This window comes from Rousettus aegyptiacus, unplaced genomic scaffold (genome assembly GCF_014176215.1).
Source record: "Rousettus aegyptiacus isolate mRouAeg1 unplaced genomic scaffold, mRouAeg1.p scaffold_m13_p_6, whole genome shotgun sequence".
In the NCBI taxonomy this organism is placed as follows: Eukaryota; Metazoa; Chordata; class Mammalia; order Chiroptera; family Pteropodidae; genus Rousettus; species Rousettus aegyptiacus.
The window spans coordinates 54,721,177-54,742,761 of NW_023416309.1; the positions used below are offsets into that span (position 1 = coordinate 54,721,177).

At 53.6% G+C, this 21,585-nt stretch overlaps 2 protein-coding genes across 12 annotated transcripts in view; one reads left to right on the forward strand and one right to left on the reverse strand.

Moving 5' to 3' along the window:
* Nucleotides 1-3,232, forward strand: part of BTBD16 (BTB domain containing 16) — a 36,828-nt gene extending 33,596 nt beyond the window's left edge. The window contains exons 12-14 of the mRNA XM_036223627.1: nucleotides 467-565; nucleotides 1,933-2,115; nucleotides 3,164-3,232. Coding sequence (XP_036079520.1) covers nucleotides 467-565; nucleotides 1,933-2,115; nucleotides 3,164-3,232 — 351 coding nt within the window. The remainder of the gene's footprint in view (nucleotides 1-466; nucleotides 566-1,932; nucleotides 2,116-3,163) is intronic.
* Nucleotides 3,233-5,317: 2,085 nt separating this feature from the next.
* On the reverse strand, nucleotides 5,318-21,112 carry LOC118603973. Of its 11 annotated transcripts, none has more exons than XM_036223512.1 (6): nucleotides 21,077-21,112; nucleotides 20,130-20,245; nucleotides 18,399-18,513; nucleotides 17,449-17,580; nucleotides 6,797-6,913; nucleotides 5,318-6,506 (listed from the first exon to the last, which is right to left on the reverse strand). In XM_036223512.1, exons 2-6 carry the CDS (start codon nucleotides 20,183-20,185, stop codon nucleotides 6,456-6,458), a joined length of 471 nt encoding a protein of 156 aa, XP_036079405.1. In that variant the 5' UTR covers nucleotides 20,186-20,245; nucleotides 21,077-21,112; the 3' UTR covers nucleotides 5,318-6,455. The 11 variants fall into 11 exon arrangements, 7 of the variants coding, with proteins under 7 accessions (XP_036079405.1, XP_036079403.1, XP_036079406.1 ...); XM_036223510.1 differs by having other exon boundaries at nucleotides 6,788-6,913; XM_036223513.1 differs by having other exon boundaries at nucleotides 5,318-6,503; nucleotides 21,077-21,110.
* Between the last annotated feature and the right edge of the window lie 473 nt (nucleotides 21,113-21,585).

A 21,585-nucleotide genomic window follows, 5' to 3' on the forward strand; every position in this document is an offset into this window, starting at 1 on the left:
GTAGTGATTTCAAAAAGAATTCATGTTTCAAGGCCCTGGGGGGCCCTGAATCTATCATCGGAGACTCTGCCGGGGTCAGGCCCGGATGGGCTGGGTCCGCCACTTGCTTGCAGAGACAGACTGCAGGCCACAGGGGCAGGACACCTGGCAATGCCATGAGCGCGGAGTGTCTCTTAGGCCTATCACGTTGCAGCAAAATACTTTCCTTCCAAGTCTACAGGTGGCAGGTCATGTAAGATCATGCCTAACTCATTGTTCCCCCAATATTGTCACTGAGCCCTAAACTGTAGGACTTGTGAAGTCACTACAATTTGGCTTTCCCTATGCTTCCTAGGCTAAAATTGTTTTAAATCAGTTGCCAAATTAGTCGCTTCTGTGGTAACTAGAATTTATTTTGCTGTGTCTTCCCGCTTTTCGACGCCAATGATTTTCCCCGTCACTTTGTCGTTTATCTTTCCCAATTTAGGAATATACGACTCATTCAAAAATGATTGCTATATATGGATTCTTCTTTGAGATAAAGGGAATCAAAAATGACACTACCTCTTATAGTTTTTACATGCAGGTAAGCAGGACAAGGCACCGGAGAGGGGTGCCTCTGGAGCAGCCTTTTAGGGTCGGAGCCAATTCACACCGAATTCATAATAATCGGTTAATCATTAGTTAATGACTAACGTGGAATGGGTTGTACGGCTGGTGCTAATCGTGCTCATACGTGTGATGTCACTGGATTGTCGTGAGGTCGCTTTTGTCAACCCGTCGATCAGACGAGGATCTCAGAACTCAGTGTCTTCTCGTTCACGCGGCCTCTGTTGGCAAAGCCAGGGTTCAGTTGAGACCCGGACTCGACGTGTGGGGCTCAGTCCGTCTTCAGTTCCTACACGATGGGTGATGCTTTGCGGATGGCCGCTCTTCATGGAGGCCGCCGCTAGTGCCCACAGGGGAGAAGGAACGGTCTCGTTTCGAGTGGCAAAGCGGGGTGGCAGACAGGACCTCAGGGAAGTCAGGAGGCTAAATGGCTCTGCCTCCATGCTCCTGCCGGACTTTTAGGAGAGGCAGGATGGGGCTGTGTTCAAGAGCGGAGAGTCTAAAGTCACACTGCCCAGCGAGGCATACGATCTTGGCAAGCCCATGAATCTCCCCGTGTCCGGTTTCCTGACCTTCAAGCTGAGGACGGTAATAGGACCAACCTCACTGGGGAGTATTCACGAGTTAATCTGCGGGAAGGGCTCGGAACAGGGCCTGACACATAGAGCTCTCCATAGCGATGATATTGACTGTGACGACTACGGTAACAGGCTACCATGCTCCCCTGAAGGTTTGCTTTGGAAGTCTCAAGACTTCACGCTCCTTGAGAAATCATCATTGATTTTTTATTGTCACCAGTAATCGCAGTACCTGGAACAGAGAGGCGGTACGTTCATATCATGAATGGGTAAATGAATAAATGCGTGAGTGACGAGACCTGACGCTCAGGCCCCACTTGGCCGCCCCCCGATTACGCGCCCTTGAGCGAGCCACGTCTCTTCCGTGGGTCAGTCCTTGGTCCTCAGTGACTACACATTTCCCTACGCAATGGATCTTACTGGTCGAAAGAGATGTTTTATGTAACGACGCCAGTCCAAACGCTCGTGTGAATCCTACGTTAATTTTAAAATCCTGGCAAAGTGATAGCGAAGACCTTCCGGTTCAGTAAGCTTGGCGTAATGGCGTCTCTCTGGGTTGGCCGCACCCCAGTCCATGGGGTTTGCCTATGGTCAGGGCTCTAACACCGACTGACTCCGCAGCAGTGGCTGGCGCTCGGGACACGAGCCCTGGGGAAATGCTCCCTGCGTACTTAGACGGGAGGGTCGACGTGCCAGGAACCGGGTTCCGCTCCCTCTGGGCCGGCCCAGCGTCGGTCCCATCTGAGTAGGATTGTCTGCCTTGCAGAGAATGAGGCACACGGACGCGGACCCCTCGCTCTGCGAGCACGGTCTCATCAGCCTGCGGGCGGAGCGCTTGGTCAAGTACGAGATCACGGCGCAGACCCTGGTGGGCGGCCGGTGGCAGGAGTTCAGGACAAACGAAATCATGCAGAAGTTTCGGCTGGTCAAGCTGTCCTGCAGGAGCCACGTGAGTGTTCGTCTTTGCCTTTTCTCTTCCTTTGCGTTGTCGCTCTTTCTCTCCTGGACCCCTTTTTGGGAATCCCTGGCTTCGCATCTCCGGTGACCTGCAGGAGAAGTGTGCTCAGTTTCTTAAGGATTATCACAGCCCCAAATGATGCTAAAGAGAAAAAGCCTCCTGGAATGGAAGGCCAGGGATACTGGAAAAGGTGCCCCAACTCAGACCGATGTGGGTCGCACCAGATGCTGGGTGCGACCAGGGTGTTTCTCCGAAGGGAGAAAGGTTTGGGGAAGTGTGTTTGCCGCCATCACCTCCACTCTTGCCTGGACGTCACCCGTCACTTCTGCCAACGCCCACGGCCCAATCCACCTGCCTCCGTGGGCCGTGCCGGCATCCAGGTGGATTCGGTACCCGGCCTGGCTCCTGATGGCTGCAATCCAAAAAATGGCCGGAGAAGCCGTCTGGAACTCCTAGGCGGTCTGGGGCCTCCCGTGCTGCCCCGTGGGGAATGGGACGTGGCCTTCAACCAGAGGGTACTTCTCAGTCCTGGCCACACATCAGAACCACCAGGCCCTTTGCAAAGTCCCCAGGCCTGCGTGCCAATCACGCGAGACTGGGTCTGCTGTGGTTGGGCCCAGGTATCAGTATTTTTTCTTTGAAAGCTTCTCAAGTTATTCTTCAAAGTGTTAGAAATCAGAATAGCGGGTTTCTTTGTAGAGGCGGGAGTAGGAAAGGCTGGGATACGGACCAGGATGGGATCCGAAGGAGAAGTCTGACGTCCCTGAAGTGCTCTTTGTCACGACCGGGGTGGGGGTCACGCAGGAGGGCTTACTTGTGAAAATTCATCAAGCGGTGCCTTTAAGATGTGTGCACTTTATTATATTTAAGTTATGCTTAAAAATCTAATTTTAAAGACCGTCCCTCGTTGATTCTGATGTACAGCTGGAGCTGAGAACAAACACCCTACCTAATTGTTAGCCTCCCTCGACCCTCTTCCAGAGGGCGATTGTGTTTATCCTAAAAGTCCTATTTTGTTTTGTTTTGTTTCATCTTTTAGGTCTTGAAAATCCAAACTGTGGGCAACCCCATCTATGTGAGTTTTTCGTTCATCTTCCCAGGATCTTGACTATTTCCAGAAGAATCTATGACATTTTTTCTTCTTCTACTGGTCTATATAAAAGGAAATAAAATGGCATTAAGGGGACTACTCAAGTATCCAGGTGACTTTCCTCGTTAGCGATGATCTCATTAGAAATTTTGCCCATTGTTCTAGTCGGTTCAGGACTAAGCCACTGGGTGGCTTATAAACAACAGAAATGTATTACTTACAGTTCTCTTACAGTTCTGGGGTCTGGAAGTCCAAGGTCAAGGTGCTGGCGGATTCAGTGTGGTGTCTGGTGGGGGCCGTCTTCTTGCTGGGTTCTCTCTCACGGTGGAACGGGCCAGGGGGCTTTCTGAGCCCTCTTTTACAAGGGCGCTAATCCCATTTGTGAGAGCTCCGCCCTCCCAATCTAAATGCCTCCCAGGGGCCCATGTCCAAACACAGTCACCTTCTGGGTTAGGATCAATGTGCGGATTCTGGGGGGGACACATTCAGACCGTGCAACCCACATCTGTGCCTTCTGAGGATGGAAAGCGCCAGAGCCGTGAGTCCATTTGCCGTCGCCGACCCCGAAGCACCTTGAGTCCTGCCCTAACTTTTCACGCTCCTGGGGATCCTCCGAGGGCAGCACGGGCAATAACGACGCTCTCCTGGGAGCATCACGCACTCTCCTTCCTCGTGACGCGTCCGCCGGCTGCGCGGAACGACACACCTGGACGTTGTCCCTGGCAGTTAGGCTCAGCCAGAACAAGAGCTGGGAAGGGAGCAGTTATCAGGTTCGGAGTGACTTACTTTACTTACCGTTCTCCCTTTTTAAATGGAACCCCGTGGTTTGGGAAAAGTAAGGTAAGAGTCTCTCTTTCTACCTTGTGGATTTATTTTCCATTGCAGCGTGACAGAGCACCACAGTTTGGTGGCTGAAAGCGACACATATTCATTATTTCGTAATAGTCGTGGGTCAGGAGTCCCCCATTCAGGGTCTCACAAGTCTACAGTCGAGCTGCAGCCAAGCTGTGTTCTCATCTGAAAAAGCGACTGGGAGAACCCAGGTCTGAGTTCACAAGGTTGTCAGCAGCTGTCTGGCTGAGGACCTGGCCGCTTCCTGGCTGTTGGGAGAAGCTGCCCAGGTCCTGGAGGCCCCCTGCACTTCCCTGCCCCATGGCCCTCTAGATCGACATTTCGAAGCATGGCTGCTCATCCCGAAGGCCAGCACCAGTCTCTCTCACTCCAGCCTGTTATGAAAGAGCCTTGTGAAGCAGATGATCATGAGAGCGACATGCCGTCACCTGTACTCTCTGGGCTAGAAGTCAGTCACATGTTCCGCCCACACCCAAGGGGAGAGGCGTATACCAGGGGCCACCTTGGGGTGTGTCCACCACAGCGCGTTACCCAGTGTCATTGGGAATTCGACGGAGCATCGCTCTTCCCAGCAGAGGACCGATGCCCTGTGCAGAGTGACCTGGGCGAGGGAGGCTGGGGGAAGGCAGCCCAGTGGGAGAACCGAAGCGGAGGAGCTGGGCGGGGGGGTCTGTTCTCAGCTGCGTCCTTGCCCCCGCCTGCAAGCCCCGTGCCGTCTCGCTCCCCAGCCCGCTTCCGGCCTGGTCCAGCCAATGGGAAGCGGTGACAAGTACTCGGAGGGCAGGAAGCCGGGAGAAGCAGGGACTTTTCACCCTCTCAGCCATGGAGGGCATGTTCCAACAGGGGCTGCGTCTCCTTCACGGCTCCGGATCTCTCCGCCGCCATCGCTTCTACCCCGTAGCTTCCTGCCACGTTCCCGGCACCTGTCGAAGGGGCCTGCTTCTGAGTTTTGTCCCTGTGTCCCTCCAGCCCCAGGGGCTGCCAGTCCCTGGGCTGCCCCGTTCTCCTCTGTTGGCCTTCTTGGTTCTTCTTTCATCCGCACAATCGGTTCTCTGTATTTACTTTGTTCGAAATCCCTAGAGTAGTTTCCGCTTTCCAGAGTTATTCCTGATCTAAGGGGTTCTGATGAGCTTGCACATGTGGCCCTTTAGGGTGGATCGTTAGAAAACGTGGCCCCAGTAATTCCATCCGAAGGGCGGGGACTAGAGTGAGGCAAGCGAAGCACCCACCTTGGGTCAAAATACTCAATAATCCAGACAATAAGATTTTAATGAAATATTTTTAAAAATCAAGAGCAACACAAAACCTCTATGATGCGGCTCAATGACTTACCGCAAGGCGAACATACTCAAATAACCAGCACTCGGGTCAGAAATGGCACAGTCCCCACCCCAGACACCCCACTTTGTGCCCCCCCAGTCGCTACCCCTCGAAGGTCAGCTCTATCCGGACTTCCATCGCCCTTAACGTGTTTGGCCATTCGGTTTGGATATTTCATAAGCGAAGTCAAACGGCTCGGACTCTCACGCCTGTGTTCTTTCATGCTACGTCACGTCGAAGGGACCCAGCCATGTTTTCACAGGGAGCTGCAGTTTGTTTTCGAACATGCCTGCTGGTTTCCCTTTTTAAAAACGAAACGTTGCTCCTGCAAAATGACCCAGGCTCGTCAAAGGAGAACGAGAGAATACAAAGAGGAAAATATGATCCGCCGGGATTCCCATTACTCAGAAGTTTGGCAGGCGACTTTTGGGAATCGTTTTCAGGTGCATTCATGGCTTTCTTCCCCTTCGAAACGGGATTGTGCAGGGCTCGCTTCCTTGGAAGGTGACTTTTTTTTTTTTTCTTTTCTCAAGCGTTAACCGGGATGGCTTCTGTAATAGAGGAGTGTGGTATCTGGGGAAGAAAGTGCTGATACATTTGTCTCGCCTCCAAACTGACAAATTGTGCAGAGTCCGAGGAGCGAGTTTTCACTTCCTGTCTGTCCCTCTCGGGGCCGTGCGTACCGCAGGCCTTGCTGCGTGGGACAGCCCCTGGACGGACCAGCCGCTGTGCAGACATGCAGGGCGTGACGTCACTGGCTCTAGGAGAAGAGCAGCCTCGTGACATTCACCCCAGTCCTATGGGATGACAGGGAAGATAAGGACTAAAAACTTCTGAAAAACCAGTTTGAACACATCCAAGAGAGAGGAGGCTGTTGGGAAGCACTTCTGGAACGTGACTGGCTGTGCTCCTTCTGAGTGGAAAGCCAGGCCTAGCTTAGGGATTCGGAATGTGCGCCTGGAGTTTGCAGGAGAGGCGGAAGCTTGCAGAGCAGAAGCGGAACTAAACTTCCAAGGGTCCAGAAGCCCACAGCTGGGGATGAGGTAGGGGCCGGAGCGACCCGGCTGCGTCAAGGCTTGGCCTCCAGAACCCATGTGTCTCCGTTTCCTTCTGTGACCTGCTGAGAAGAGGGGAAATGTTTTACGGTGCTTAATTCAAATACATCAAACACCTACTGTATACACTCAACTGAACTGTGCACTGAGCATCTGGGGTGCAGTGGGCCACACTGCGCAGTGTGAAATCATTAGATTCTGATGGGGGGATTGGACGGGGTGAGGGTGGTCTCACTGAGGGGGGAGCGCATACGTGGGCCTTGGGGGAGGCACAGTGTCCTCACAGGTGGAGGACTGATGGCAAATGGCACACAGGTGAGATTCAAAGCGCTGAGAGCAGGCTCACCTCCCTCACCTCCACTCCAGGCTCTGGGACTGTGTTCACTGGAATCACGTGGGAGCTGGTGCCGCGGCAGGTCCCGGGGTCCCAGCTGTAAGGGGCCGATTCGCAGTCTGGGAGACACCTGGAAATCTGAAGCAGAAAGTCTGTAATCGCACCCAGAAAGGACTCAATCTGAAAACAGCCATCCCACAGCAGGGCTCCCCACTGAACCCACACATCCGATTGTCTTCCTTAGTGACAAAAAAATCCAACGATCACAAAAACCGGTGACTATTTCACCACCCTGGCTGATTTTATTTTCGAAAACAAATTTCCTAGACTATAAAATAAATAGAACCTCAACGAGGCACCCTCCTGGGGGCGAGCCGTCCGCTGTAACGCGGGGAGGCCAGCCCTTCCCACCAGGGGGCGAGCTCTGCCGCGGAAAACCAGAGCCAGCGTTTCAGCAGCAGAAACGCGCGCCATAAAGGGTCATCTTGCAGCAGGCGGTGGTCCTCCTCCCTGCTCAGTGTTTCAGAGTGAGCTCTCGTACCTGCCAGGTGAGGCTGAGTTATTCGAACATTCACAGCGTCGACGTCACAAAGATCTCTGAAGTTGGGGAGCATAAGTTACGGGACGAAAAGTCTTAAGATCCTAACAAGCTCTTCTTACAAGTGAAAAGGTCTTAGGCTAGAATTTAAAACCCTGTAGTTAACAATGCCCAAAGCGGTGACCACGAGGGCTGGTCAGCAGGACACTTTATGTGCCATCGCCCGCCTCTCCCTCCAACCCGGAGGGCCCAGAGCACGTTCTCTGCACAGCGACTCTTGGCTCCTGAAGTGGGGCAGACAAGGGTTGGAGTCCTAGCTCCCTCTGCTCCTTACTGGCTGTGTGGTCTTAGGCAAGGCACCTAACCTCTTGAGCCTCCGAGTCTAAACCGAAATTGGCAATAAAACCTGTGATACGTGGTAAATCAGCCGACGTGCGATTATAAAGCACCCGATGCATAGTAGGTGCTTTACACGATTTATTTGTGTTCCTCCTCGCTGCGTGGCGTCCTCTAGTCCTTGGAGGTGAGGAAAGACGCTGTGCGATCGTGCGAAGTCTTCCCTTCTCTGCGCATGCCGCGCCCTGTGCACAGCAGGCAGGCCCACCCGGGTACTCTTCGTAGACTTTCTAGCTGCCGTCATCGAGTCCTCCAACTCCACGAGTGGAGAAGAGCAGAAGCAAACGGTCAAACGTATGAGCCAGAGGGAAGACGGCGGAGGTGAAACATGAACTGTCTTGTCTTGCTATGGGCTCATCGGAATGAGAATGAATTGGGAAGAGTGAGAGGCACTTTTTTTTTCGCCTCTCCTCGTTAGAAGGTTTTGCATCCGGGCAACTGGTGTGTCTATAGGACCAGAGAGGAGAGAGGAAGTGTTGGGCCTTATAAACCTAGGATGAGAAGGGCGAGAGCTGGGCACGGGGGTGGACTCCCCAGGGACTGGGTGGGGAACGTCCTTCACCCCATTTGCACACAGGGGACTGGTACAGAAGGCAGTAGAGCCTGACTCACAGGCCCTGAGGCTTTGAGAGCTGGGGACAGGGAGGGCAGATTCTCCTGGGGGAGATGGAGAGGGGAGAAACCTCCGTGAGGGGGACCTCAGGGACAGTGCTGTCCAGAAGGACTGCACCAGTGGGCGTGTCCTAGATCCACCCCAGCCCACAGAGCAGCCACTAGCCGTGTGTGGCCATTGAGCACCTGAAATGTGGCTAGTGTGACTGAGAAATCGAGTTTTTAATTTTGGTTCATCTTGATGCATTTGAACGTAAATAGCCATAAGTGCAAGGAGAGAGTAACGACGGAACCCGCCGTGGACCGAGGGCCGACCCTTCCGACCCTGGAGACCCTCCGGCACACCCGGCCTCTCGGCCTCGCCGCAAAGCCAGGAGCAGTGAAGCAGCAGTGGCCAGCCATGCCCGAGGCTCAGGCCGCGGCCACCCCACGCGGCCACCAGGGAGCAGGGAAGGTCCTAACGCCAGGCGAGAACACTCAGCCCTGCAGCCGGGGTCCTCATGTCACCTTGCTGCTCCTACCTGCACTGATGGTTCTGTAAACCCAAATACATTAAAATGAATTAAAAGAAACAACTTAATTTCTCAGTAGCATTGACCACGTTTCAGTGCTCAGCGGCCACACGTGGCTACCGTATGGGACAAGGTGGCTATAGGACAGGAGGCTCCCCCATCACCCCTCTGGGACTCTGCCTTCCTCCTCTGGCTCATGCGTTTATTCCACAGACTTCTGGCGGGCCGCTGCTGTAGGACAGGCTTGGGTTAGGGTTTTAAAGGTGAACGAGACAGGCCTCACCGTCACGGGGCCGACCGCGTGGGGAAAGACAGTGCGGATGGAATAATTGTGCAGCAACTGCCGGAGGGAGCCCAGCTCTTCGGCAGCACAAAGCATGGAAGCCGGTCGGGGCCCAGGGAGGGGCTCCCCAAGGAAGCCACGATGCTTAGTCTGAGAGCTGAGGCAGGAGTGGAATCAAAACGGGTTTGGCTGGAGAAACCTCTCACACACTGCTGGCGGGAACGCGAACAGTCACGGCCGCTCGGGAAAAGGCCGGGAGGTCCCCAGACAACAAACGCAGAGTAACCGTCTGATCCCGCAGGTCCAGCAAGTGCGTGCCCAAGAGGAGTGAAGACATATGTCCACGTAGCAACTTGGACATAGACGTTCATAGCGGCATTACTCATAGTAGCCAAAAGGTGGAAACACCCGGAAGGTCCATCAGCCGATGAACGAACAAACAAAATGCGCTCTAGCCATCCGATGGAATATTACGCGACCTGAAAAAGGAACACCAAGCCCTGGGAATGTGCTACAAGCCACTGCACTGAACACCGTACCAGGTGAACTGCACGCTATATGAATTATATCTCAATGAAGCTGTCGAAAATAAACAGAGGAGAAGCCGAGCATTCCAGCAAAGATTCAGCCCAGACAGTAGGTAGAAGAGGGCCTGCCACCTTCGGAAGGCCTGGAGGAAGGCCACGTGGCCGGAGCTGGCAGAGCAGGCATACTGGCTGGAGCTGTGGGCGCTTTGGACCTCGTCAGCACCTGCAGGCCACGTGACGGACGTCCGTCTCTTTCGGGAATGCAGCCAAGATTATGGAAGAGTTTTAAACCTGGGCCTACCCTGGTGAAATTTGCGTTTTGAAGACGTCACTCTAGATGCCCTGTGTCAGAAGGAGTGGGGCCTGGCGGAGCAGAAAGGAGCACATTAGAGGGGCTTTCGAGGGTCCAGGGAGAGGTGAGGGGGCTTGGGCAGGGGTGACGACCCTGCCAAACAGGCACAGAGCTCAGCCCCCACTCTGTCCAAAGAGAGCGACCATCCTTGATGGGCCCGCGTGAATGTTGGCTCCGCCGCCAGGTCCCAGGTCACCGCCCAGGGACATGACTGTGGCTACTCAGGGGACAGAAGGCTCCTCTGCCATCGCGCAGAGTGTGCGCTCTTCCAGACGTGGCTGCACCAGTTTGTTTTAAAAATGTTTTCAGAGGGCACTGGCAGGCGGCAGTGGAAATGGTGCCACCTTTCCGAGGACAATTTGGCAGCATATGAGCAAAGGGCTTAGGATGGAAACCACTGAGATAGATCGTACGGTAATGGCCCCAGTGACTTCCACCTGCTGGTGTCCGTACCCCTTGGCTTTGCTGCGCCCCTCATCAAGAGACTGTCTATTTCTCTGCTCTCTTGAATCTGGGCCGGCCCTGGGCCTTGTGCTGGCCCATAGAGGTAGCAGAAGCAACATTGTGTGAGTTCCAGAGTCTGGACTCAAGGGACCTTGCAACTTCCACTCTTGCCCTCTGGGAACTGGGGGAGCAAGCCGGGCGGCAGCCCAGACGAGCCTGCTAGAGGCTGAGAGGCCACGTGGAGAACTGAGGGCCTCAGCGGAGTGTCAACGCCGATTCCCGGAATTATGAGTCAGGCCAGCGGGAACCTTCCAGCCCAGTGGGAATGCAGCGAGGTGAGTCACCCCAGAGGAGATCACACCGTGAAGGATTTCTCCAGTCGACCCTTAGGATCTTAAGAAAAAGCCGCTAAGTTTTGAAGAGGCGTGGCCCCCAGCAATCGATGTTGAAATACATACCCTCTTAATGACACAGATCCACTTTAGGTATTTATACCAATAAGAATGAAATCCAGACTATAGCCAGCGATTTGGCGACAAAGGTGTTCCTTGCAGTGTTATTTATAATACGTAACATCTGCAGGATCCCGGATGTTGGACCAGGAATTTGACGGACTACAGCACATAGTACGAATACTGTGCAATCAATGAGTTACTACCGAAGCATTGTAGTGGCAATATTTCCAGAATATACTGTTAATTGGAAAAACAAAGAAATTTCTAAAAGTACATATGATCCCACTGAAATACGCATATTTTAAATCTATTTTAATATGAAATTGATGAGTCCGAAGGCATAGGCAACTTCAACATTGGTAAATTGCTCCCTAGGACTGGACGTCCTCATTTCTCTTCTCACCCGCAATCCTCGGCTCCTCTAGGTCCGAATCATTTCCCACCAGCCGGCTGCAGAATGAAGTTTGAGAGGTGGGTTAGTCCACCCTCAGAGCTGGTGTGAGCTGCAGCAAAGGTAACTTCCACCTTTATATTCACTGCACGGGCTTTCCCGGTTTCGTGGCTGCCCAGAGACATCTTCTCCTGAACCATTTCAGGGGACCCAATTTACTCCTCAGAGGCCCTTACGGCGAGGGATCGTCCAGGTGCAGCATGAAGAAAACAGCAGCAGGAAGCCAGGAGGCATGCATGGGACCGCAGCTGGCAGCCAGCGAGCTGTCACGTGTCCGCCCGGCTCACCAGAACGGGCTCCGTGAGTCCCACGCACAATGATTAACTTTTCTTTAGTCTCTGCCTCACCGAACAGCACGGCCGACTGCTTGGCCTCCCCCGACAAGCTCAGCGTGAGTCACTCGGTGTCTTACTGCGGCCTGAGCAGGAGCGGCTGTTCCTTTATGTGCCCTTGAGATACCCAGGGAGTGAATTATGCTGGCTGTCCTCCTCCAACAACCAACTAGATATCAACACTACGATGCCCGCTGTAAAACAAAATAATATTGCTTTTAAAGTCTTTTATTTCTTCTGCTGGTTCAGAGCCAAAGGGATGAGTCCCGTTTCTTTCCCCTTTTCCTGGCAGTTGAACCAAGGTGGAAGGTTTTTGGGGATATGAAGCCACTCCGGAAGTAACGGGAGGTTTATTAACTCATGGGCTAATTGAGAACATCACTTACCGAACCACATTTGCACGTGCTGTGCGACCAGTTCCTGAACTGCCATGAAGACCGGGCCCCAGCTGTGGCCTGCTTGGCTCTTTCTTCTAATGTGGGTCACTCCTTAAACTAGGACAGTCTGCAGGTGTCCTCTTTGTGCAATCTCAACTCTAACCGCCCCCCTCCCCGAGAACGAAGAGGGGCGAAGGCCTGCTCCGGCATGGGGAGGGGAAGGAATCACGGGGAGAAAAGCCGCAGGTGTTTTCCGCGTGGCAGACGCATTGTCGTCCTCTCTGCTACGTAATCTGTCCCCTTCAGGTGGAACCACACAGGCCTGGGTTCCGCGCCCCACCTTCCCTACAGCCTCTGGCTGTGTGACTCCCGGCGGGTTGCCTAACCTCTCTGAGCCACGGTTTCCCGTCCTCTCAGAGCCATCATGATGATAAAATGAGGTCATGAACGGGGATGATGGCCCCAAAGATATCCATGTCCTAATTCTGGAACTGGGGAATGTTACCTTATATGGCGGAAGGGACTTTGTAGATGTGATTCATTTGAGAGTTTTGAGATGGGGAGACTATCTTGGATCGTCCAGGTGGGCCTATTTCAGGGGTCTTCATCAGTGGAAGGTAACAGACCCGAGAGGCAGAAGGTGATGAGTCTATGGACACGGAGATTGGGGGATGTGGCCACAAGCCAGAGAAGGCCAGCAGTTTCTAGAAGTTAGAGGAGGCAAGGAACAAATTTTCATTTGTGGCCATGATACCCTGAACGGGCTGGATCTCATCTGATCATGGAAGCTAAGCAGGGTCAGTCCTGGTTAGTACTTGGATGGGAGACCACCTAGGAAGACCAGGTGCGTTAGGTGTTCAAAAAAAAAAATAAAAAAGAACAGCGACTTTAGCCCCGACAAACAGGACTTCTGGCCTCCAGACTGTAAGACAATAAATGTGTGTTATTTTAGGCCTCTCAGTTGTGGTAATTTGTTACAGCAGGCACAGGAAACAAATACAGGATGATATGTAAACATGAAATCCTGTGCAAATGGAAGGATTTTCTGTGCTGTAGCCAGAGCCAGGTGAGCCCAAACACAGTGGGCGTGCCTGATGAGCCAGCGAGGTGTCAGGTGTCTATTTGCATGAGGGAAGCTGCTGCCAAGGAGGGCAGTGAGTGGCTCTGTGCCTGGTCACCCAGATTCGAGCCCCAGTCCAGCGGGGACCGTCTCCAGGCAGAGCTGAGGAAACCGTTTTCCGAGGGACTCTGCTGGCCTCGTGAGTCCAAGCTGTGCTTCCTCGGGGCCCAGTGACAAGGCAGGACACAGAAGGCAGTAGGGAGCGTTTGCCCCATTTCTACACATAACATGGCCTGGCTGCAGCTCAGTAAACACTGCCTGGCATGTTCTCGCCCCCAAGAGCTTCATCTCAAGACTGCTGGCCTGCCTCAACCGGGTCACTGCCCAGGGGGCAGTGGAGAAATGCCATCCTTGGGGCCATGCAGGCAGCAGGTATCACCCAGAGATTAGAGGTAAAGGACCCAGGTTGTCCTAGAAACTCCCCCAAAGAAATAATGCAGTGAGTCTGGGGAGTAAACACAAGCCACTGGCATTTAGGCGAATGCGGGATGGTGCCCCGCCCCACTGACGAGGCCTGGGGACCCTCAGGTCACTGCACGGCCCGACTGTTGCCATCCACCCAGGTTTCTCTCCGGGACAGCTGTTCTCCAGACGCTCCGCGGACCTAGTTCACAGCACCCCCCTCCGCCCCCGGAGCAGCTGCGACCACCTCACATTTGTAACGTGGCTTATTCACTAGGGCTCATGCGTGATTCTCTGGGAACTCCTTCTCTCTGCCACGCTCCGGCTGAGTGCACCTGGAGGGCCATCACCTGTGGTGGCCGCGTGAGACGCTGCATGTCACAAGGCTTCTCGTGTCTCGGAATTTCGTTACCCCAGGAGTGCTGCTGCTGGTGGCAAGGATGCCTTCCATCAAGGGCTGGTTGGAGAATTGACGTGCTCTCTGCTCAAGTGCTCACTCGGTCGGCAGCCCCTCGCTGGACAGGCTTTGAGGTCGTCGGCGGTGAGTGTGCGCTCACCTGCTTGGCCACACCCCCAGGCCACCGGCCTGGTCCAGCAGCCTCTTCTCTCTCCTGATCTCGGCTGCCGTCCCCACTTCTCCTCCCGCCCCACTTCCGCCCGTGAGCCGCACAGCACAAAGAGGGAATCAACCAGATCAAATCGCCACTCTGTTGCTTTATCCTTTAAAGTGTTCCAAGTAGGAGTTAGAAATAACACTTACCAAATAACAGTACAGGATGCCCAGTGAAAATCAAATTCCAGATAATCCACACACACACACACAATTTTTTTATAACATGACCCCAAACTTATCTGAAATTCGGATTTAACTGAGTGTCCCGTTTTGATCTTATTTCCACTCTACCGGACACGACGCATGCCGCCTCAGCTCCTCACCCTGACCAAGGGGCTGGGGTCCCACCTTCGCCACCTTGTGGGCCTCACATTGCGTTCTCACCTGCTCCACACGCCCCAGCACAGTAAGCTTCTTTCCGTTGCTTTAACACATTAAGCCCTGTCCCGCGTGGAGCCCCTGCACCCTCTGGCCCTCTGCCGGGAACGGTCCCCGTCCTCCCCGTCCTCACGCGGCGGGCCTCTGCTCGTCGCTCAGGGCTGAGCTCCGGGCCACCCCCTGGGGCGGCTTCCCTGCACCCCTCCAGGTGCGCTCCGCCCTGCCGCCCTGTTTTCTTCCCGCTTCACATCCACAGCCTCTGAGTCCACTGCTCGCTGGGCTGGAAAACACCAGAAACCAGCCAAGTGGAAAAGACTCAGGGAGCCCGTGAAGTGGTTTTCCATGGGGATGGCCCGAGCGAGGGTCAGTGGAAAGCTCTGGAAAAGTCGGCCAGGCTCTCCTGACACATTTCAGTTTACTCTTCTCGGAGGGTGCCGGAGAGACTCGGGGTGGGAGAGGGAGGAAGAAGCAAGAGGTGCTTCTCCTTTGGGGTCTTTCTCCGCCTCCCTTCTCCTCCTTGGCCTTACTCTGCGGCGTTGCTACGGAGCGCGTCTTCCCGCGCTCGCCACCCCCCGCCTGTTCTCCCTTCTCAAGCTTGGCACCTCTGGGCGGGACATTAAGGATATTTGGGAAGGTTCCCCCTGGTCACCCTGTATTTAGGAACATTTCACGAAAAGATCTTAGCAGCGCTGTAAGTGTACCTCTGAACCTTTCTCAGAACAGGGCGTCCTGAGTCATCCAAGAATTTCGAATTTGTAGTACCACAAGGGGGCATGGGAGAGGGGAGAGGGAGGGCCAGAAAGCCTCTGTTTATTCAAGGTCATCGCCTAGAAGTTGCTAGCCAGTCCTCAAAATCCCAAATGTTCTTGATCTGAGTCTCTTGCAGGCCTCAGAGGCAATGCTTCTGTGGTGGGGACCAGTTTTTTATTTTCCCCCCCAATCCATCTCAGACTGACTCTTCATAAAATACAATGAAGGAGGAGTGACCGCAAAAACAGACCTTCAAAATACAACCTCCTCGACCATGCACTGGTACGTCATAACGACAAAATGCTGTGCATGTTTCTAAATGCTGACCCTCAGCGCCTGCACACGTCCCATTGATAATAAATGTTTGTGTGCTGGTACCCGTCCACAGAGCATCTTTAGAGGGCATGGTGCAGATTGGTGGGCAGTTCGTTTAAGACGAGAATCTTAAAAGTGTTCTTTATTCTTTAATATATGAATCTACAGCCTGTGAGCTAGGCAATGAAATCACCAGCTCTTAATACATTGTGGGAGGCCCCATTCCATGCAAGTAAATTAGACGAACACATGCGTGTCCGGCGACATTATCCTTGGTTTTGATGAGCAAGGACTCGCTTTTCCCATCGGAGCGCTGTGCATGAGGGGTTATGACATTACAACGAACTAGTGTGCGCATGTGCGCGTGTGTTTCAATTAATCTCCGGCCTTGTTTATGTCCATTAGCCATGGTTGGAGTGGGAAGAAATTCAGGCCTCGAGTCCAGACTCTTTCACCTGCCAGTCTAGTTTCCTCATCTGTGAAGTAGAAGAAAGAAATACCCAACAGGGCCGTTGTCAGCTCTAAGTGAGACAACATACGAAAAACAGCATCTAAACCCCAAGCAGCGCCTGGTCTGCGAGGCAGTTCGCTCTGCTCTACTCATCTGTGTTCCCAGCAAGAGATCGCGAGTCCGCAGTTCTTTTGTTGCCTTAAAGACGTGGTGAAAGGCTGGGTGCAAAAAAGTCTGGAGGGGAGGATCCGGCAATGGATAGCAGCGGCTGGCAGGCTGGGCCGGACTGTTTCGGGATGTAACTGGGGACCTTTCGTTGAACCGAAGGTGGGTCTCAGCTGCATACGAGAGCCCGGAGAGAAGGGTGGGGGTGTGGAGAGACTGGGGTTTTCCATGCTCCGTTGTTTCGCTCTTGAATCCTGGGCGAGTCTTCTTCCCTCACTGGGCCTCTTTATCTGTGTAAGGGTCGGCAGAGGGGTGGGTGGGCGCTGCCTGGCTGCCTCCGAGCACGATTCTGAGGAAGAAACCAGCACCGTGACTGGCTCCTCTGTTGGGACGCCTATGCCAGTGGGTCTTTGTTCCTTGCCCCAAGGGGGTTGCCGTGACTGACGGAGCCATCTCCTGGCCCACAGACTCACAGTCAGCAGGCGGCGGCCACGGCCCACCTCTCTCCAGATGTCTTCCTCCTCGGGCCCACTCCCCTAGTTTGCTCGTGCCGGTTGCACCTTCTCTAACGAAGCAAAAGACGACCCCCCTTCCCTAATGGGAGCATCTGTGGCTGCCGAGGATACAGCCCCAGCCGGGATGCAGAGGGCGCCTGGCCTGAGCGCGCCCGCCGACTGCTCAGAGCGGGCGCTTCCTCGGGTCCACGCAGCCCCAGGACGTTGACCCTGTCGCCAAGGCAGGCCCGGATGCACTTTCTGGAGCCAAGTGCTGCTTCTCCTCAGGAACCTGGTTGCCCTGGTTACCTGGCAGGGACATCTGTCTGCCACTAGGGAGAGCCTAGAAGGTAACTACTCTAAGGCTTTACTCCTACCATAAAGGCCGGGGGTGGGGGTGGGGGAGCTCTGGGCCAAAGGAGGTCAGGCCTCTACTACCTGTCCCTCCTGTCACTCATCCAGCGATTCACTCACTCTATTCTATGCTCATTCATTGAGGCTTTCATTGGCTCCTTGACTTTATTCAGCTTTCGGTTTGGTCACCCTCATTCATTCATTCATTCATTCATCTGTTCAGTTAGACATTCATTTGTCCGTCCATCCATCAACCACCTATCCACCCACCCACCCACCCACCTGTGCATCCATCCCTTTATTTGGGGGTCCGTAATTAAATTAGCCAGGCAAGCAAAAGACACATACGTACTCCCATGTCCAAAGCACTGTTGCTTGGCAGCGAGGAGGGCAGGGCACCAACATTCATTACCAGGCATGGTGCCAATGCCTTAACCCGCTTGATCTTCGCGTTAATCTCCGAGGCAGGTCCTAAGCTCCCCACCTACAGAAGAGGAGAACAAGTCCAGAGAGACTGGGTGACCCATCTAGAGATAGTCATCCAGTAGGAGACAGTGCCAAGGTCCCACCCTGGGTTTTCTGGGTTCCGTAGCCATGGCTTTTCTAGTTTGTGTTCAAAGTCATTATTTACAGAGTGCTTTTTTACATTCCTTTGATACTTACCACAATCCTGGGAGATGTGTCACGTTGCCCTATTGTGCAAACGAGCAAAGAGTGGCTCAGAGAGGTCGAGTGAGATGCCGAAGATTGTAAGTTGCTACGGACAGAACGTGCACTTGAACTAGGGTCTTCCGATCGCAAAAGTTTTGTTCTTTCGACCGCGTTGTGTGCTCCGAGAATTAGCCACACGGGGCAGCAAGTTCGGAGTGGCTCTGCCCATTGGGTGGGTGGGTGAGAACCTTGGGTTCTGGGAAGGGAGCAGGGAACAGCCGTGGGGGGCCAGGGGAGAATCTCTGGGGGAGGGAAGGACGGATGGAGAGAGCCCCGGCAGGGCAGAGGTGCAGAGAGCGTTTAGGGATTTGGCGAGAGCAGAAAACCTGTGCCGGGCAGAGGAAGGAGATGATGCTGAAATGTAGGTGGGGCCTTCCCTTCCAGAAAGACTCATCGAAGAGTCCGGAAGGACTTTTCTAAGCCACAAATCTGACCATGTCCCTTTCTCGTTTAAAACCCTTGAGCGCCTCCGCTCTATTTCCCCCCAGGACGCAGCCTCGGCCTCCCGCCTGGCTTGCAGGCCCTCTGTCTGCCATCGCTCAGTCTGTGCACCCCCCTCCCACCGGCAGCCCTGCCCACGGGGCAGCCTACCTCCGACATGTCTGTGTAGGTGCTTGGATGTGCTGGCTTCTCCCACAATGAGTCAGGGAGCAACTTCTGTTTCAAGGAACCGCATGGGCAGGCCCGCCACTCCCTGGCTGGCCTCCTGCATCCAAAACAAACAGTCTGGCGTGGGCGCCCGGGTGAGGTGGGGGAGGGCATTTCAGGATAACCAGGACGGCGTCCAGAGAAAAGCCTGTCTGTCGTTGGGAAGTAAGAACGATGAGCATAGGATCGGGGCGTTCGCCGCCCACGATGGCTCAGGAGACATAACAGCCACTCGTTAAACACCTGCTTATCCTCATAACCTCTGTGCAATAGAGATAGCGTTTGGCCAATGAGGAAACCGAAGCTCAGAACACTGGAGTGAGCGGCTCAGAGTTACGCAGCCAGCAAGCAACAGGTTTCGGCTCGGGTCTGTCTGTTGCCAATAGCCTCTCCTTGCAAAAGCATCATGGGCCCAAAAGCTTAGATGGTCTAAACAATGCTGATCACTTCTCTCTGACAAAAAGCACGAACTGATTAAGAGCTATCGATCCAGAGACTGGCTTCCTGAGTCCTGCCGTTGGGTCGCCTCAGTGGACTGAGAACCATACCGATGGCCTTATTTAAGTGACTTACATGAAGGAGGAGACAGAGATCAGAGGAAAGGGAACTTGCAGCAGGAAATGCAATGGACCTCGCGGGGCTCCTCTGATCAGCTTTCTGGGTGGCTCCAAATGCCCCCCTGGAAAGTGGGCAGCAATCAGAGGGGACCGGGTCCAGGCTGCAGTGCTCAAGACAGAATTCTGGGCCGTGCCAAGACCCGTAAGCCCCGGGCCCGCTGATGCCCTGCCTAAGGGTCCCCTTCTCCCAGGGCCCTGAGCCCGTCTCCTCAGGTGCATGGGGTTGTGCATCAGGAGCTAAGCGTGGGGGCTTAGAGTTCGGTCACCCAGGCTGCCACGTGGAGCGAGCCCTGGACAGCCACAAATCAGGCTCATGCCCAGTTTGTCCCACTGGACTTCCTGCCGAGCTGTCCTTCAGGGCCTTGAGGCCCTTTCTAGGCCTAGAACCTGCATCGCTTCTGCGAGCCTCCCTTCCCAAAGCCAGGCTGCCTCAGGTCCGCTCCCTGGCGGTGGACCTGCCTCTCCAAACAGGCCACTGTCCCTAGTTAGACTCCTCCTGTCTCCTGGGCACCATGCTAGGGGCTGAGGCAACAGAGATGATTCAGATATGGTTCCTGACCTTGAAGAAATCATGGTCCCTTAGCAGAGATGCCCCTATACTTTCAAAATTGGGACCAGTGGGGCCACAGAGGAAAGACGGCCACTTCTCTTTGAAAGGTCAGAAAGATGCTCAGGATGAGTTGTGACTGGGTTCTTAAAGCTGACCTCTCAGTGCGGTAAGGTTTTGTTTGTACAGATTAGGGGTGGGGAGGGGCTAGATGGGAAAGCCATTCTGGGCTGAGGAACTAGCACGAAAAAAGACACAGTGGCAACAACCAAATGTCTATCAACGGGAGAATAGATAAATTGTGCATTATTCGTAACACAAAACATTACCCAGCAATAGAATAGAACAAACTATTACAATACACAATAACGTCGATAAATCTCTGGTACAATGTTGGGCAAAAGAAGTTCGATCCCAAAGAGTAGGTAACATAGCGTGCAATTATATTCACATGAAGTTCAAGAACAGGCAAAACTCATCTGCGGTGATAGAAATCAAAATAGTGGTTACCTGGAGCTGGCAGAGGGAGACTTCAAGGGTGTTAGGATGGTGGATGGTGGTGGCATACTTTATCAGGCTTTATACTTCAGAGTGTAGACTTTATTGTATGTCTTGGTCAACTTGGGCTGCCGAAACAAAATGCCATGGACTGGGTAGCTTAAATAGAAATGTATTGCTCACACTCCTAAAGTTGGAGAAGTCCAAGATCAAGGCACTGGCTGATTCAGTGCCTGGTGGGAACTGTTTCTCAGCCGAGGACAGCTGCCTTCTAGCTGAGTCTTTCCATTGTTTTGTGGGGAAGGAGAAGAATGAGCTCTCTGGTGTCTCTTCTTATAAGTACACTAATCCTACTGGATTAGGGCCCCACCCTTATGACCTCATTTAGCCTTAATTATCTCCAAAAAGGCCCTATCTCCAAATACAGTTACATTGTGGGTGAGAGCTTCAATATGTGAATTTTGGGAGGGACACAAATATTCAATCCATAACCTGATATTTCAGTTATACTTCAAAATGAAAAGAAAGGAGAAAAATAATACCCAAGTTGATTCCTCATTGCCAGAGACTCTAATTCACCTGGTCTGGGGTGGGAGTCTCATGCTCAATGTTTTTGTTTTTGTTTTTTTTTTTTTTTTTAAGTATTCCAGTGACTCTGACATGTAACAGAACCCGAGTGAGACCTACTGGAGTTGTCCTTAAAGAGCGACCCTCTCTGAGGTTCTAAGCGTTGAACCTGCTGGGAGAAGCCAGCTGCTGGCCTTATCCTGGAATGCACAGACTGCCGGGCCCAGAAGGAAGTCAGTGCAAAGCGCTTTTATCTGAAGGAAGTCTTGCATGAAGCGCTGGTGCAGAGACCGCTGGCTGCTGAAGTCTCTAGCCTCGGGCAGTCTGGCTCTGTCACCGTGCGACTCTGCAGGCTTCTCAGCGCCAGCCCCCCACCCCCACCCCGTGCACACCTGCACGGCCTGCTCCCGGTAGGGGTCCAGGCTTGGCATCCCTCTCAGCATCTTGAAAACCCAGCTAAGGAGGCAGGAAAGCCGTGATTCCAATAAGCCGCAGTGGGGCTAGACGAATAATTGTGAATGGAATTCGTGTGCCTGAGACTTCTGGTTCTCACAGCTGCGGCTGGGGGGTGGAAGTCGCCACGGGAATTCTGAGTATTGTTCAGAGCTGCCTGCAGCTTCTATTGTTGGGCTCTGATTACAGCCTTTGTTTCTCTGTAAAGTACAGTTATTAAATGCCCGCCGGGGAACAAAGATGTATTTACATGCTAGGGGGTTGGTGAAGGCAAGCTATTTTTAGAGCTGCCCCTGCTGTTAATCTGCTGGATGGGGGACGAGGAGGGGGAGGGGAGGGGGACAGAAGGGAAAAGGGGAGTGGGAAGGGTGATGGGGGTTGCGGATGGCGGGGAATCTTTCATCTCTTAGGTGAAAGTGAAATGTTTCTAAAGGAGCCAGAGATGATT